Source organism: Mus musculus, chromosome 8 (assembly GCF_000001635.26).
Source record: "Mus musculus strain C57BL/6J chromosome 8, GRCm38.p6 C57BL/6J".
Lineage (NCBI taxonomy): Eukaryota > Metazoa > Chordata > Mammalia > Rodentia > Muridae > Mus > Mus musculus.
The window spans coordinates 82,040,474-82,056,679 of record NC_000074.6 but is presented as its reverse complement, the minus strand read 5'-3'; the positions used below and the strand labels follow the sequence as shown (position 1 = coordinate 82,056,679).

The following is a 16,206-nucleotide window of genomic DNA, read 5'->3' as shown; positions in this document are numbered from 1 at the left end:
ACACAAGTTTTGAAAAGTATATCTAAAAACTATATACTAGGTTGAACATGATGGATAATGCCTTTAATTGTATTACTCTGAATGCGGAAGCAGGAAGGCCACAGAATCCAGGGTTAGCTTTGGACATGTGAGTGAAACCTAAATCAAGGCAATAAAAGAAAGTGAAAAGCATCTTTTAGTAATGATAATTGATACCACGATTGATTTAAAGATAGTGAAGTAAATAGAAGTCTTTGTTTCTGAGGTTTCTTCTTCTAAAGCCATTTAGTGACCTTAGGAGCCCCATAGCAGTGAAGAACAACCCAAATTACCTCCACACAGAATACGAAGCTTAAAGAGCTATAAACAGTCTAATTGTGGGAGCCTCCTAGAGGCGGTTCAGGGACCTCCCAAGGCATGGCAGGCTTCTCTTTCTAGAAGCAGAGTGTTGCTGCTTTTCTTTCCCTGAGCTTAGTTTGGTTTGTCTCACAGGGAGGTGAGGCCATTGACTCTACGGGTTCACTTTGGCCTTCTGGTAGTGCCAATAGTCCTACTGTCTCCTCCAGAACCTCTCAGGAGGAACATATCCTTAGAGTTGAGCTTCCACTTTCCATCTGCTCTTAAACATCTTCACCTGTCATCTTGGCAAAGGGAACATAGAAGACAGCAGCACTCTGTCTTGTTCCTGTTGCTTTGTGCCTGCCTCTATCTCTCTTACGTGCACCTGCCTTGTCTCTCTTACATATACTGCTGAGTTTCCTAAGCATGTGCCTTCCATTCTGTCTCCCTACATGTACCATGAATGTTCTCTCCTTGAAAGTCCATAACAGAAGGGTTTTTGTTTTTTTTTTTTTACACATTTTATTAAAAAATATTGTAACAGCCAGGTGTGGTTGTATTCACATGTAATCCCAGCACTCTAGAGGCAGGAATATCTCTGAGTTCAAGACCAGCCTGTTCTACAGAGTGAGTTCCAGGACAGCCAGGGTTACACAAAGAAACCCTGTCTCAAAACCAAAACCAAAACCAAAACAAAAAACAAAAAACAAAAAAACCAAAAACAAACAAAAAACCAAAACAGAACAAAAGCAAAACCCCAACCCAAAACAAAGAAACAAAAATCCCAAAATAACAACAACGAAAACAAAAAACAACCCTAAAAACCTATTCTATTAAATGCTATCATTGATTCCCCAAGTCTAATTACTTCTACTTAATTCTCATTATTAATAAACGTACTTACTCTTTCTGTTCACTTCCCCTGGATGACAGGTCTGTCATTTTTCTTACTTGACTATAGTCTAAATAATTTTGCGAGTGTTGTGGGCTAAGTCTCCCATTCTCTGCACACACAGATCTCCTTATGATGTATGGCTCCTCATTTTTCATAGGGACTGCATAGAAAACTAACTATTCACATAATACCTCTAAAATTAATTCTATATAAAACACTATTAGATTTGTATTTTATTTCTCTGTTTTTGTCAAGGGAGATGTTGTGTAGGATGTTTCATTTTTCCCCGTGCAGAACTTAATGCTTCAATCAAGCAAAACCACGCATGTCAAAAACCACCTAGGAGGAAGCAAAACAACAACAGCAAGGCCACAGAGCTAAATTATACAGGAAAAATCCATCGGCCCACGCAGCGACTCTTCTTCTGGAAAGGATTGGGCTTTAGTGAAGATTATCCCTTGGTTACACTGACTTATTATCTGTAAGCTGCCTTGTCATCTTCATCCTCCCTGGTGATTGACACGAAATTTTATACACTGTATCATCTCTGCTAGTGTCTGCTAAATTGAATGTGAGAGTTCCAGCAAAAGTTTCATATCTATGATGAAATATATGACAGTATTATACTTATTCTCACTGCAAACCTGAGATTTTTTTTTAAAAAATGTATTTCATATGCCATCTTTATTGGTATAATGAATGAGATACTGTATATGACAAGTATGTCAAATGTTTTAGGAATAGATTGGAACAGCTACAACAAAATGTGGTCACCCCGTTTTTCTCTCTTAGCTCACAGTGCTACATAGCCCAGCCTTACTGTATAAAGAAAGAAGTCCACATATGATAAATTTCGAGCAGATCTAGGTTATCATATCCCTACTGCATTTTGGATAAAAAAATAAAATGTTTGGACATTAATGTCAGAAAAAAAAAGTGTCAGTAAATTCGGATGTGATAATTTGGCAGCTGTTCTCTTTTCCTTTAAGGAGGGAAGAACTCTTCACTGGCCCCCTTTACCTAGTTCTTGTATGCCACTACAACGTCATGGTGACTTTCAAGCATGCAGTTCTCTGTGCAAGTGACTGAGAGCAGAGCCCTTTCTATGAAGTTATTCTTAATGCAAAAGTTAAATCCTTTAGGGAGGCAGGAACGGAACGTGACAGGTTCCTGACAGCAACAAGCCCAGTGCAAAGATGAGAGTGAGCAGAAGGGTAAGCCTGCCCTGCCCACTGAAATTGCCCAGCAGATCAAAGGTGCCTGGGAATATCACAGGTAGGGCCTGGGGGAAACACTCCAAAAGATTCCCTGCCTTGCTGTCAAGGCAGAGAGCACAAACATCTGACAACTGCAATGTATTAAAAAAAAAAAAAAGAAAAGAAACCCCCAACAGCTCAAAGGATCTGCAACAATGTATTAAAAAAAGCCAGGAGGAAAAAACCCACAACAGCTCAAAGGACCTTTTAATCAATGCTCAAGGATACATATTACTATACATATGATGTTATACATATGTTTTTGATTCCCTATTAGCTGCATGAGACCAACGCTCAGCAAATCCTGGCAGGAGAATGAATGTTCCCCTGTAGAGACCACTGCCCACTACACCTTCCAGCAAAGGCTCTCTGTTCTCAGCTAACAGGAAGTTGAGAGTATAGGATCATTCCTGAATTTAAATGAGGATTTATTCCAATGGCATTAAGAATTTTGAACAGGTTAGCTGATGATTCGCTAGACTGCTGAGCATCTCAGAAGGGCATAGGCAAGCCTGATAGGCCCCTTTAATTCTCCGTCATACTCGCACTTACTAACAACTAAAGACTAAATGTTTACTAACATTCATAGCAGCTACTAAAAGAAAACTACATTTTTTATAGATTTCTGAATTGAGACTCTCCACTTAGCCTACATATGTCAGGGAATTAGCTGATACTTGGGGAAGATTATACTTGCTCACAATAATTTCCTTTATGAGTAAAAGAAAACTAAAAACTATCTGCCACTGAATGACATAGCCTAAGGCAATTTCATCATAGCCATGCTGTGACAAAAGTGGAGTATCTCCACTAAGATTAATGACATATTTGGTGAAGAAACAATTTTTACTTAGAAACCCACATAGAATCCAAACATTTCACTTGTAAGTCATTTAAAAAATGGGTTAGAAAATTAATAAGCAGCATATGCATTGTTAAAGAAAGTATTGGATTTCATAAATTATCTGTCCTTCAATATAAACTTCTTAAATTGACTGTAAAAACAAGTAATAGATTTTGTGCATTAAAGAGATGACCTAGAATGGTCCTATCTTCCAGAATGGTAGGTCTTGCCATTTTGGGTAATCCTGTAGCCCTTAGTCACAGTCCTAACACAGCTCTTTGGTTGCCTTCTGAAATGGAGTGAGGTCCAGCTCTGCTTTGGTATGTGACATATCTACAAGAGGTATAAGCCATATTTGTTTGGGAGATTATACAGATTTCTGTTGTACTTTTGTTGCAGAGTGCAACCACAATGACACCACCACTTGATTCTGCTGAAAATCTGATAGTTTTGCTGCAAAACATAACAAAGTGGGGGAAATCAGGTATACTAAAATCTAACTAATCAAATGTAATTGGCTCAAATCAAATTAGTTTAATCTGTAGTTATAAGGTATTTGGAGTGTAGATAGAAATTATGTTGGTTTGGTAAAAAGACCATTGTGGGTTCTCGTCTAAGATCCATAACTTCCACAGATAAAGGTCTCATCCCTGCATCAAAGATATGTCTCCTTGAAACAGACAGAGACCATTGCAGAAAACTGCAACAGATCAAAATACTGAGAACAATTAGTGTGATAATCAGCCACAAGTTTATACATGTACAACACAGCTTCTTCAACAAAGGATCATGGGGGAAGAAGGGGAAGATAGTAAGAGCCAGAGAAGAAAGGGAGTTTTACCTGAGATTGACTCTTCTTGAAATGTCAGCAAAACTACATGGCCACCTAGACAAGACCTGAACAAGATATACACCAAGAAACATGCTAATGTAGAGAGAGAAAAATCTCTTGGGGTTCAATCCTTGATAAGAAAGGGCAGGCAATTGAGGAATGTTGAGTCTTTCCCAGGAAAGAGGTCCCAGACTGGGTATCTTAAAATCACATAGTCTGTTACAAAATCATATATGTATAAGTAACATTACAGAGATTGATCAGGTTAATTTATATTCTATCATCTATCTAACTCTATGATAATACTGTCATACACTAATATAATTTATCTCGGTTTGTATTTAAAACAACTGAAGAAATATAGACCATGAATTTGATAGTAAGGAGATGCCTGAGAAGGAATAAAAGAGGAAAGGCAAGGCTGAAGGGACGTAACTGTATCTTAATCTCAAAGAATAAATGATGTTAAAGGCTATCATACTTTTTTTTTTCCTTTCCATTTTTTATTAGGTATTTAGCTCATTTACATTTCCAATGCTATACCAAAAGTCCCCCATACCCACCCACCCCCACTCCCCTACCCGCCCACTCCCCCTTTTTGGCCCTGGCGTTCCCCTGTTCTGGGGCATATAAAGTTTGTGTGTCCAATGGGCCTCTCTTTCCAGTGATGGCCGACTAGGCCATCTTTTGATACATATGCAGCTAGAGTCAAGAGCTCCGGGGTACTGGTTAGTTCATAATGTTGATCCACCTATAGGGTTGCAGATCCCTTTAGCTCCTTGGGTACTTTCTCTAGCTCCTCCGTTGGGAGCCCTGTGATCCATCCATTAGCTGACTGTGGGCATCCACTTCTGTGTTTGCTAGGCCCCGGCATAGTCTCACAAGAGACAGCTACATCTGGGTCCTTTCGATAAAATCTTGCTAGTGTATGCAATGGTGTCAGCGTTTGGATGCTGATTATGGGGTGGATCCCTGGATAAGGCAGTCTCTACATGGTCCACCCTTTAATCTCAGCTCCAAACTTTGTCTCTGTAACTCCTTCCAAGGGTGTTTTGTTCCCACTTCTAAGGAGGGGCATAGTGTCCACACTTCAGTCTTCATTTTTCTTGAGTTTCATGTGTTTAGGAAATTGTATCTTATATCTTGGGTATCCTAGGTTTTGGGCTAATATCCACTTATCAGTGAGTACATATTGTGTGAGTTCCTTTGTGAATGTGTTACCTCACTCAGGATGATGCCCTCCAGGTCCATCCATTTGGCTAGGAATTTCATAAATTCATTCTTTTTAATAGCTGAGTAGTACTCCATTGTGTAGATGTACCACATTTTCTGTATCCATTCCTCTGTTGAGGGGCATCTGGGTTCTTTCCAGCTTCTGGCTATTATAAATAATGCTGCTATGAACATAGTGGAGCATGTGTCCTTCTTACCAGTTGGGGCATCTTCTGGATATATGCCCAGGAGAGGTATTGCTGGATCCTCCGGTATTACTACGTCCAATTTTCTGAGGAACCGCCAGACGGATTTCCAGAGTGGTTGTACAAGCCTGCAATCCCACCAACAATGGAGGAGTGTTCCTCTTTCTCCACATCCTCGCCAGCATCTGCTGTCACCTGAATTTTTGATCTTAGACATTCTGACTGGTGTGAGGTGGAATCTTAGAGTTGTTTTGATTTGCATTTCCCTGATGATTAAGGATGTTGAACATTTTTTCAGGTGCTTCTCTGCCATTCGGTATTCCTCAGGTGAGAATTCTTTGTTCAGTTCTGAGCCCCATTTTTTAATGGGGTTGTTTGATTTTCTGAAGTCCACCTTCTTGAGTTCTTTATATATGTTGGATATTAGTCCCCTATCTGATTTAGGATAGGTAAAGATCCTTTCCCAATCTTTTGGTGGTCTCTTTGTCTTATTGACGGTGTCTTTTGCCTTGCAGAAACTTTGGAGTTTCATTAGGTCCCATTTGTCAATTCTCGATCATACTTTTAATAAACAATAAGTGTAATAAATTTATTTTTATATAACACAATTTCAAGTTTCAAAGATACTTTGTTACATAGTCAGTTTTTTACACTCCATGGCTTACCATCCGTAAATAGTCAACCACAGATCATAAGTGTTCAAAAGCAAACCTGCATCTGTATGGAACCTGTGGTATACTTGATGTCTAAGTGGATATTCCCTATAAAAATACAGCATAATGAACATTTCCATACTGCTTAAACTGTAATAGGCTCTTACTAGTAGAAATTATGTACTTTAATGTATTTATATGGTGTCCAGAAACCCTTCTCTTATGGAGATTGAGAAGACAACTTTAATTGGTAATATAGAAATTTTAATGTTCATAAATCCTTTTATTAGATAAAATCATAAGACTTATATTTTATTTTATTTTAAATCTCAACCACAGTTTCCCTTCCCTCTTCAATCTTTTAACATTTATTCCTTCAAATAGTTTAAATTACTTGAGTATATAAGTGTTTTATATTTCATGTTAGGGAATTCTTCAGTAAGTACTTTTACTTAATTTCTCTTTAGGCGAAATGGTTGGTTTTGGTATAATAAAACCCTTCACAAAGTTCCATAACCTACTTTACATTTACTCCCTGAATAAAGAAGACATGTTAGTTCTCAAACATTAATATGAATCAGACATCACTTGGCAGCATGTGTTCAGGGAGGAGCAGGAGTCTGAAGAGGCACTGAGGCCCTCAATGCTGATTGATTCCCAGGTCTGCTGATGCTAATGGGAAAGGGAATACAGCTAATTTTCATATATCAGTGTAGACAGAAGTCATGTTGTAAATAAATGAAAATTCTGACATTACTTTGGAATGATAAGAAAAGCCAAATCTTGGAGCAAAAAATAACCAATATCTAAGTCTTAGTAACTTCATTAATCACTAAAGAAAAGTAGTTGCGTTTACATGTACCAGTAACCTTAGTGAACGTAAGAAAAATACAATACAAAGTATGTTGTGTGCTAAAGAATCTCCATTGGAGGATTTTAATTTTGGGAAAATATATCTTATATGAAATACAGTAATATAAAAATCGTAACATAAATACCAGGACAGGAACTTTTCTATATCTCTGCACATGGCTTCATGGGTCATTTCAGTATTATGAAATAATACTCATTGCATTATGAAAAGGCAAGTATTCTGCCACCTGTGAGTCCAAGCACCAGACACAAACAGTGAGAAAATTGCTCATAAGTTGGTGAGAACTATACTTTGTGGCTTTTGGTGAAATGTAATATTTCTACTAGTTAATTTTAGTTTCTTCTTCTCATACATATCTGATGAGAATTATACTGGAGATAGATGAAATCCTGGTCAGTCCATAAATTCAAATACGCAAGAGCTCAAGTTGAAGAAAGAGCTACCCTAGTGAATAATTGAGAGCACACATCCAACATTTAAAACACGGCTATCTGCTTAGATGGTTAAAATTTTCACATAAAATGGTGCAGTATGTGCACCCAATGAATTTGTCCCTTAAGTTATAAGCCTTAAGATTGGATTAGAGAAATTGTAATTTATATCACTTACCGTCACACTGGAGCACTTGTATTCTATCTGACTTTCTCTTTATATTCATGTGCTATATTTCATATGGACAAAGTATTAAAGACAAATGATCCAGCTATTTAAGTGTTAACTGTATAAAACTTTTATTGGACTCAGTTGAGATTTCTAATTATACCTTCCATATTTCTAAATCTTGGCCTTTTCTACATTTAGTGTCCCAGCATGGACACTGGGCACACTGAGGATGGCAATCAAGGTTATGAAACAGGCTTCAGCCATGTCACCTTGGCAATCAGTCCTTTTCTTCACACAAACCCAAAGTCACATTCACTCCACACCCCATGCTACTTTACTCACAGGCCTCTTTTGCTTAAGAGTTTTAATCAACAAATGATTGTTAATCAACAAATGACTATTAGTGATTTCTACAACCCATATACTTACAATCAGGAGGCATCTTTTCCATAAATATTGAATAATATTCTTGTACAAGTTCAAAATTTTCTTGATTAATACTTTCTTGCAAAGAAACATCTCCAAACCTAAAAATAGAAAATGAGGAATAGGAGGGGAAGGAGAAAGAAGAGGAGGAGGATGAGGAGGAGGAGGAGGAGGAAGAGGAGGAGGAAGAAGAGGAGGAAGAGGAGAGGCATGGGATATAAAACAGCACCAAAACTTAATACAGCCTATCTTATCCTTTTACATAGATGATTTTTTTTATTTTTTACAGTTTACAGCTCGCTTGTAAGGTCACACCTCATCACAAAGAGGAATCCCCTCCATCTCTCTCCATTTGAGATTCCCTATTCATGCTTTCACATAGATCTAGAAGAACATGTCTGGAAGTTGGACTAGGTGTCATGCTGTCTTATGCCAATTACTGAGTGCATGCTACAGTCCTCCCAAGGGAGCACTTCACCTTTGAAACCACTCTGCATGGGCCTGCAGCTGTGTGCCAGAGCTCTCCTCGCCTGCCTTCATCATGTCCGTTTTTTTTTCTATATACTACTACATCTCTCTTCTCTTTCAGTATGTCCCACTTTCACGCATAAAGTTTGTCTTTCTACCAAAGGATGTCATGCAAGTAGCTCTCAATATGTACCTCCTTTCAAACCTATACATATATTTTTCTTGGTTTCAATTGAAGTTTCAGTGCTACTCCATAACTGTAAATTTTTTTACTCTTATGAATCATAATGTAAATATCTGACATGCATTGTGTATGATATGCAACCTTCAGAGGGGTCACAACCTACAGGTTGAGAAACACTGCCCTAAGAATGTCCCTATGCTGGAATCAAATTCTTTCTTTGTCAGTTTTGTCTTTTCAACATTTTTGGTAAGTTAATGACCCAATTTCATGTTACATTTGCTGATACACTTCTTGTACAGGATGATAATCATTTCTCCCTAACTTCTACAGCTTGGCAAAGCAAGTAGTGCCTGAAAGAAGCCATGTTATGCATCTATATCAAATACAGTATCCAGCAAACAAACAAAGAAACAGAGAATTTCTTCAGTGTTCTCTGACTTTGCCAAATAGTGTAAGCAGCTGGAGAATTGTTGAACTAATGATTTGTGTTCTCACAAAACTCATGTATGGAAACCTTACTTCCAGTGTACCTGTATCTACTGGTTTGGCCTCTGAGAAAATGACCAAGGTTAAATAAAGTGAGGGCAAGTTCTGGTTCCATGGCATTAATGTCCTTATAAAAGTGCTACCAAAAATCTCTTCTACCCTTCTGGTGAGCACAGAGGAAAAAGCCTTCACCAGATATCAATGTCTTGGAACTGGCTGGGATATTTCCAAGCCTCTTTACTATGAGGAATGACATTTATTTTTTTAAGCTATCTAGTCTTTTATCTTCATGCTAGTCTAAGTTTTTCAATACAGTAAGCATTTATCTTGTAAAAATGGTCACATAAAAGACATCATTGAGGATAAACATTAAATAGAAAGTTATGGAGTTTATGTAGTATCTCACATGCAAGAGTTGTCTGGAGAAGACCAAGATTCTAAATCAGAATAATGGGGATCAAAGCGCAGAGGGGAAGTGTTCTGCTGGAATCAATACCGTGTTGGTGTCAATGTGCTAAGCAAACTGACTTTCCTGCTTCCCCATCCCCCATGTATTCTGCAAATTTGTCATTTTTTTCAAATCCTGTCACTCTTAAATAGTTTTCAGGTAATTAAAAGTTACAGTTTTAATTTACAAGAGAGATAAAGGAAAATGAATGCTTTTAAAATGAAGTGACCTCTATCGCAGTTAGAATGACACAGGCGATAAAACTAGTTTGGTTTGAGCCTCACTGGTCCTTGACAATTCCTAGAAGCTCTTTGAAAGTCTGTAAACAGGAGAGCTAGAGGTTGCACTCTAGGTCACACTCATAGGCTGCATACACAGTTTGCTATTGGTATAAATATATTTCTCAAGGTTTTGACACATTTAAATCTAATTATGCATATGCCTCCTCCATATACAGTTTACTTTGTTATAAAAAACAACTTAGAAGTGTATTAATTGAAAGGAAAATGCTACACATCACATATCTAAATTCTATACACAGAAATATGGTATTTCTCAGTCTGCAACAAAAAGAGAAAAAGAAACTCTGAGCTCCATCTTTCTCAGCCTACCTCTCAGCCAGAGTCTGCTGCTCATTGATTCCGACATTAAACAGAACGGGATACACATGAAGCAACTGGCCTTCTTTAATCTGCAGTGGGAGCGACTCAAATACTGTAGCTGGAAGCTTGACCTCCACCACATAGTGTTCCCTGCAGACAGGAAGGATGGAAGAGAGAAATGGTTTAGGCTGGCTGCAGTTCGTTGGGAGGAAAACCATCAATGGATGGATTGGAATACAGCACTGACTTGGCCTTTTGTTGGTTATGTACTTTCATTTGACTGTCTGATCACTGAAGGGATATACACCCATTTCGTTGTTAAAATGCATAGCGTGTGCATTGGCAAGTACATATGTACCTACATTCTCAGCACTGCTCTGTGTTCTATAGGAAACAGAGGGCAATTAGCTCATTTTGAAGACCCCTGGCCAAGCACATAGGTAGTCTCAAGTCTGTTTTCATTTACTATGAGAATGAATGCAGTCCTCCAAATATGAGGAATTAATATAATGGTGGGTTTTTTTTCAGCATAACGAGGCTTAATAAACAAAGCAATGAATAAAATTGTTATGATCTAAATGTGAACTGCCCCACACAATCTATGGTGTTTGACCAGTTGGTCCATAGATAGTGGCTGTGCTTTCGGAGATGGGGTAGCTGAGGATGGGGGCCACTGACTATGGGTTGGGATGCTTCATGATTATAGCATCCCTGTCCCTGGTGCTCAGAGCTGTGACAGTCACAGTCAGAGGCTCTGCATCATGATGATGTCACAGCCACAGCTACAGCCCCACCTTCCCTTCCCGACAGACCACATTAGCTCAGATGATGAGACTAAATAAGTCTGCCTTCCCTTCTTTCGAGGTACATGGTCATAACGATAAGGAAAGTGACTGGCATAAGTGATTCTTTTGGCCTAGTCAGATGGATGAGCCTCCGTGTTTCTGATGGCCAGATGGAAATAAAGTGGTTTAATTACTGTATATGTAATCTTAGGTATTTGTGATTCTTTGGAAAATTTTGCATAAAACTGAAACACTTTCATTAGAAAATTTCATTAAATATGATCCTAACTGTACAATGATGGAAATTTAGAATCCATAAAATGAGCTCAGTAGAAGTAACTTTTTGCATCTGTTATAATTGTTATCTAATGCAGGAAAGACTTGAGTGTAGACATGTAAAGGGGTTTAGCCTAGGAACCATGAACTTTCAGAAGGATATGGAGTGGGCAGGATCATAATCCATGCATTGGGTGAGTCTCCTTATGACAATCCTTTCCAATGTTTAAGTAAAACATTGTGTCAAACACTATCGATCATAGACTCACATTTGTTGGTGTTTTTGTGTTGTGTTTTGTTTTGTTTTGAGTCTGCAGCCAGGGACATTGGCAGCGCCCTACAAAGGCATACATTGTAATTTTCCATGTTTACTTGCTCTTGGTTAACTTCTAATAGGTTGAAGTTTATTTCCAGTCTTTCAATACTATCAAGACATGGATGAGTGGGTTCATGCTTATAACTCACCATGTTGCACCATTGCTGGTAGTGTTTATGGCTAAGTCATATTTTAGCTTAGCAGTGCACACGCTGCATCTTTCCCATTCATTCGCAAGTAGACTGATTATATAGAGTATTTTTTTTTAATTGCAAAGAGTCCCATGATGAATATTTAGGTAAAAGCTTATGGAGTGAGCAAATGCTTTGTTTCCTCTTGGGCATATAGTTAAGAACCATAGTATAAGTTTGTATTTGATTTTAAACAACCGATTAGCTATTTTCTTTATTTTTAATTAAAATGTAATTACATCATTTCTTCCTCCCCTTCTTCCTTTCCCTCCCTCCAAGCCAGATATTCCCATTACATTACTCCTTCAAAAGTTAATAGCTACTTTTCCTTCATTTTTATACATATACATATAAACATACACACACATATGGAAAATACATAAATACAACCTGCGGAGTCTGTTCAGGGTTGTTTGCGTATATGCGATTTCAGGGCTGACCACTGGTGTTGGATAACCAATTAGGGTGCTCTATTTTCCTTCCTATCTGTAATGTATGAACTTCCCAGGATTTATTTGTTGTAGCAACATTTTTTGTTATCAGAAGTCCTGAGGGTGATTTCAGTGTGAGCAAACTAATATGAACGGGCAGTTTCCACCCCTCTTCCACTGACTAAGATACTGAGTATGGTTTCATATGCTTTTTTTAAATTTCAATTTATTTTTTACTTATTCTCTTAACATTCCTCTCACTGCCTCCTCCCACAATCCTTCCCCTCTTCTCCCTCCATTTCTCCTCTGAGCCGAGTATCCCTCTACCATGGCACTTCAAGTCTATGCAATGCTAGGTGCTTCCTTTCCCACTAAGGCCAGACAAGACAGCCCAGACAAGACAGCCCAGCTAGAAAAATGCATCCCAGGTATAGGTCACAGTTTTTAGAATAGCTCCCACTCCAGTTGTTCAGGACCCACATGAAGACCAAGCTGCACACCTGCTACATATGAGTGGTGAAGCCTAGGTTCACCTTGTGTATATTCTTCAGTTGATGGTTCAGACTGAGAGCCCCAAGGGTCCAGGTTAGTTGAGTCTGTTGGTCTTCTTGTGGATTCCGATTGCCTTCGGGGACTACAATCCTTCCTCATATGCTTCTTATCATTTGTCTCTATTCAAGTTTTGTTGTTTTAAATTATATTTGTAATTATTATTCAGATGTGAAATGCCTAAGTACATTTTGGGAACAAGGGCTTTAAAAATATATAATCTGTATGTGTTTTCTCAGAGTTTGTGGCTTGTCTCTTCACATTCTTGGTGATATCTTTTAAAGATGTGTGCATGAGTGTGTGTGGGGGTGTATGTGCATGGGTGAGAGAGAGAGAGAGAGAGAGAGACAGACAGACAGAGACAGAGACAGAGAGAGACAGAGACAGAGACAGAGACAGAGACAGAGACAGACAGACAGACAGACAGACAGACAGACAGACAAACACACACACACACACACACACACACACACACACACACAGTGCTGGTGATGGGTCCCAGGCTCAGTTTTCTGGGCTAAGGATCACATCAAGGTGCCTAGGTCTAGTGGTGTGCAAGCACTTTACTAACTAAACTTTCTTCCAGATGAGACAGCTGTTTGTGGTGACTCTGCTTAAAGCAGAGAGAATTTACCCAGAAGCAGTCCTTTGTGTTACTGGAGTCTTGCACTCCTTCGACAAGTTCTGATCATAAACATAGCTTGAAGGATGTCCACAGTAAGAACACCCTTCTCTTTGCCTGCACAAATGGCCTGGTAAACTTCCCCATGAATTTTGGGGAAAGTATCAGCTTGTCACATTTGATAATAAACTTCAGAATAATGTACATAGCTGTGCTATTTTCCAGGTGTATTTGTGAACAATCTTTACTTACTTTTTCCTCCTATGAATAGCAAAGAATGCATTAATATCTAGATGAGACATTTACTCTCATGGGGGCTGTGTTTTCTTTACTTATGCTACAGAGTTATATTTCAACTGTACTTGAGGGACTGACTGTTTTGTATGCACCTTTAGCACATGTCTAAATAATTACTTTATGTTTAGTCTTCTTTCCATTTTTCTCTAATGCAAGTTTACACTGTGACCTAAGACTATTTCAAAATTCAAGTAACTTCATATAGTACTTAAATATGTTAACATCAAATCAATTAAAATCTGGATGACTTTGGATTGAAACAACATTTCATATAGTGTATTTCTCCTATTAGAAGTCTCTTTTTCATACCATCATTTTTTATTATTTCTAGCACTTTGCCCATTATATTTTGACCTTAGAGCTATTTATTTCAAACCCTTCTCGGAAATGTCTCAGTCTAAAAGTGAATTGTCAAAAATGATGAAGAAAAATGGTGGATTATGCACCCTACATAAGAATATACCCTTCCTAACATGTTGCTGCATTTAACTGAATTTAATTTCAAGTCATCTCAAGAATTATGAAGCTATTAGCTGGGCAATTCCTGCAAAAGTGAAAACACCCAGAGCTTTGGACTAGACAGTCATGAAGAGAAGGCGTCCTCAGAAGCAGTTCTCATGCCGCTGCTGCTGCTTTCGATTTTCTACATCTCACATGCATCCTCCTGTTTAACCTCAAGACCATTCTAAACACTTAGGAGAATTCTAGGAGCTTGTCAAGACCTCCTTATAGCATGCCATCCAGGTTTATTTCCCAACCCCTCAAAAGAGAAAAACCAAACTAAACCAAACCAAACCAAACAAAATAAAAATCTCCAACCTGAATTATCCAAGGAAACTTGTCCAAAAAACTCTGTGTCAGTGAGAAAGTTTGGGCTCTGGACATGGGCACCACTCACCGTCTCCCCGTGAGAACAGGAAGGACATCATTGGACGTGGCTTCAGTTATTTTAAATGCAACTTTCCTCAAATCTGAAATGCCGACTGCCATGTCCTCCAGCATTCCAATTTCATCACCTGCACAGGGAGAAAGGGACCTTGTTACAAATAGACTATTAAAATAAAATGTTGGTCGCTGCTGTATCTCCCTGCTGGGATTGTCCCTAGCAGTTCAGTGAATGAGTTTAGGAAGGCAGTGAGCCCATTCAGCATACTTTCCCATTCAGCTCAGGGGTTTCATCAGTGAAGGAAGAACAGTTTCAATGGACTCCAGAAGTCAATGTTCCCTTTGAGGGAAGAAGAATGTCCAGCTTTGTTGAGAGCCTAGAGAGAGATTTCTAAACCTTTTATAAAGCAAAGTATCATTTGGACATCTTTTCATGGACAGGACTGTTAATTTATTATTTTTTTTTAGAAGAATGAAAACTGCAATGATCGTTTCATCAATTGATCAATTACCTAATGCTAATTTCATCTTCAAACTCTGAAAAATATAGCCTGGAGATACAATGAATATTCTACACTAATACAATCCAAAGAAATAGAATGTGAGTTACATAAATATCTGCAGATTTTCTGCTATTCATTTTTAAAAGAATAAAGTGAAACAGAGCACCATTGATTTTAACAATATAGTGAGATCATTCCAACATATACAAACTGCAGGTTCAAATGTAAAGCAATAAACATTTCTTACTGGCTAATACAAAGCACACTCTGCGCTGGTCTTTGAAATCTGATGTTCATGATTAGAACACTTTGATTTGGAGTAGATGCATTTGAAGTCCTCCGTAAATACATTAGGGCTCCCATATTTGAACAGCACAGTTCTAGACACGAGGCTGCTGTGTTTAAAATCCAATGAAACCAATTTGTCAATGAGTCTCTTTATTGAATAAAATATCCAGATATCTGCTCAAGAGTCCACTCTGAAATAATCCACAATTCAATTTTCAAAATGTAATATGAATCCAAAAGAAATCCCAAGGGTGAATGAGTATAAAACTTAGAAACTGACTTATTTCTGTAATGCTTGGTACAGGAAAGGTTCACTTTTTACTTTTGATGCTATTTGAAAAAGAGGGAAGTATTATCACTCTAAGTAGCAATAGGATTGTAATATAAACTCACTCGAGCCCCGGGCTTCCTGGCCAGCGGAGTTGCCTGACACCCGCAAGGGCCCCCACAGGATTCCCCACGGGATCCTAAGACCTCTGGTGAGTGGAACACAGCGCCGACCCCAATCCAATCGCTCGGAACCTGAGACTGTGGTACATAGGGAAGCAGACTACCCGGGCCTGACCCGGGGCAAAAGCCCCTTCCGCTCCACTCGAGCCCCGGGCTTCCTTGCCAGCAGAGTCGCCTGACACCCGCAAGGGCCCACACAGGATTCCCCACGGGATCCTAAGACCTCTAGTGAGTGGAACACAACTTCTGCCAGGAGTCCGGTTCGAACACCAGATATCTGGGTACCTTCCCTGCAAGAAGAGAGCT

The 16,206-nt window shown here is 38.7% G+C and overlaps 1 protein-coding gene across 18 annotated transcripts in view; it reads right to left on the bottom strand.

Moving 5' to 3' along the window:
* Positions 1-16,206, bottom strand: part of Inpp4b (inositol polyphosphate-4-phosphatase, type II) — a 792,047-nt gene that overhangs the window by 77,633 nt on the left and 698,208 nt on the right. For all 18 annotated transcript variants that reach the window (XM_017312729.2, XM_006530858.3, XM_006530854.3 and 15 more), the window contains 3 exons: positions 14,673-14,790; positions 10,317-10,457; positions 8,123-8,220 (listed from right to left, as the gene is read on the bottom strand). In XM_017312729.2, coding sequence (XP_017168218.1) covers positions 8,123-8,220; positions 10,317-10,457; positions 14,673-14,790 — 357 coding nt within the window. The remainder of the gene's footprint in view (positions 1-8,122; positions 8,221-10,316; positions 10,458-14,672; positions 14,791-16,206) is intronic.